This window comes from Ceratina calcarata, unplaced genomic scaffold (assembly GCF_001652005.2).
Source record: "Ceratina calcarata isolate Rehan_Ccalc_2016 unplaced genomic scaffold, ASM165200v1 scaffold408, whole genome shotgun sequence".
NCBI lineage: Eukaryota > Metazoa > Arthropoda > Insecta > Hymenoptera > Apidae > Ceratina > Ceratina calcarata.
In genome coordinates, this window is record NW_017164302.1 from 8,544 (window position 1) to 10,251 (window position 1,708).

A 1,708-nucleotide genomic window follows, 5' to 3' on the forward strand; every position below is an offset into this window, starting at 1 on the left:
GAAATTTTTCGCTAGCATCAATAGTTTATGAGTTATTGACGAAAAACAAAAAAACAGTTTTTTGCAAATTACTCGTAAACTATTGATGCTAGTGAAAAATTTTTACATGGAAATTGTAGATCTCGTCGTCCTCTACAAGAAAGGTCCTATGCAATTTTCCCGTATCTCCAACGGTTTAGAAGTTATTGGCCAAAAACGAAAATTTTGCAAAATCTGAAGGGGTACCCCTTGGAAAAATCTCGGAAAAATCGAAAATTTTTTTTTCCCCAAAATTTCTAAAAATACGTCAAATAAAAGTTGTAAGTACTACAAGAAAGGTCGTATACAACTTTTTTCTACCTCGAATGCTTCAAGAGTTATTTATTTCGTCCATCGTCAAGTTATCTAAATTATGATTATGATTATGATTATATATATATACATATATTATAAATATATAGAAATCTGATAGTTTCGTCTGAGTTTCGCTTAACTTCGCGCGAGAATTTTCGATGAATCGCAATTGTGATCTTCGACATCGTCAAGTGTTACGATGACAAGCGTCCCGGTGCTCGACAGGATTTGTCGCTGACGTATAAAATCTGGTGAGCGTTTTCGCGGAGCCGAACAATATCGAGCACGTGGCACCACCAAATGGGAACATGTACACGAACCAACGACCCCGACGTAACATCCTGCTGCTGATCAATCGGTTCAAGCCCAGCAATGGCGAGGTCAAACGTTCGTGCGACCCGCAGACATGCCTCGCTCGTTTCAAGCACGACGGCAAGGACGACAAATCTCGGAATGTGGACAGCATGCTGATCATGAACAACAGTCAGTATTTAGACACGATGTACGAGTCGTGGAAGAGGGATCCGAAGACTGTGTCGGAATCGTGGGACACGTACTTTAGATCGCTCGATGGCGATCAAGCGGTTCCCAAAAAATCCGTGTCTCTGATACCGTCGGCCACCATCCGCCTCGAATCGTCTCCTACGGTGATGGCATCGGGACAATCATGTGAATATCTTATATTCTTCTTCTTCTTCTTCTTCTTCTTCTTATTGGCATTTTAAGGTTGCATCAATTACAAGAATCGTTGACAACGATTATACGTATACAAATTAAAATTAACCCTTAATACCCTTAACTCCGGAATACAAATTAACTCTTTGCACTGGAAGCCTTTTGCGCTCGGGCGAACCAGCAACTCGAGACGATTTCAGCTATATTAGAGAAGAACTTTAGGTGTACTTCAAATCATTTTATAGCCAAAAGAAAAAATTTTTTATCGACTCGAATACAATCAAAGGATCGCGCGAGAGTCTTCAAGTCTTCATCTTATCAATTCTCCTTTCGATTCGAACAATATGAAATTTTAGTACGTGTCGCCAAGTCTGTTTTCACATTTTATCGTTTTATTCTCAATTTCGAGGAATTTAATATAAGATTTCTTAAATTGCATTTAAAGATCGACGTAACATCGAAAAATTAAAATAATAATGTGTTAATATTGTTGAGATTTGCACTTTTATACTCGAAATTCAGTGGTTTAATTTATCGTTAATTATTTATTATCGTCGTGCGCGTTTATATTCACAAGAGAAGAATTTTATTCTTATTAAGAGCAATGTCTTTCGTCAAAAGAACCAAAGAACGTATACAAATAATAAAATTTTACCAATTTTTTCATTTTTATTGAATACAACAAAATCTGTTAAATATT

At 36.8% G+C, this 1,708-nt stretch overlaps 1 protein-coding gene across 1 annotated transcript in view; it reads left to right on the top strand.

Annotated features, from left to right (window-relative positions):
- Positions 1–461: 461 nt before the first annotated feature.
- The window catches only part of LOC108626519 (2-oxoglutarate dehydrogenase, mitochondrial), a 10,075-nt gene continuing 8,828 nt past the window's right edge, over positions 462–1,708 (top strand). Inside the window, exon 1 of the mRNA XM_026814893.1 lies at positions 462–1,002. Within this exon, the coding sequence (XP_026670694.1) occupies positions 642–1,002 (361 nt within the window). The 5' untranslated portion in view covers positions 462–641. The remainder of the gene's footprint in view (positions 1,003–1,708) is intronic.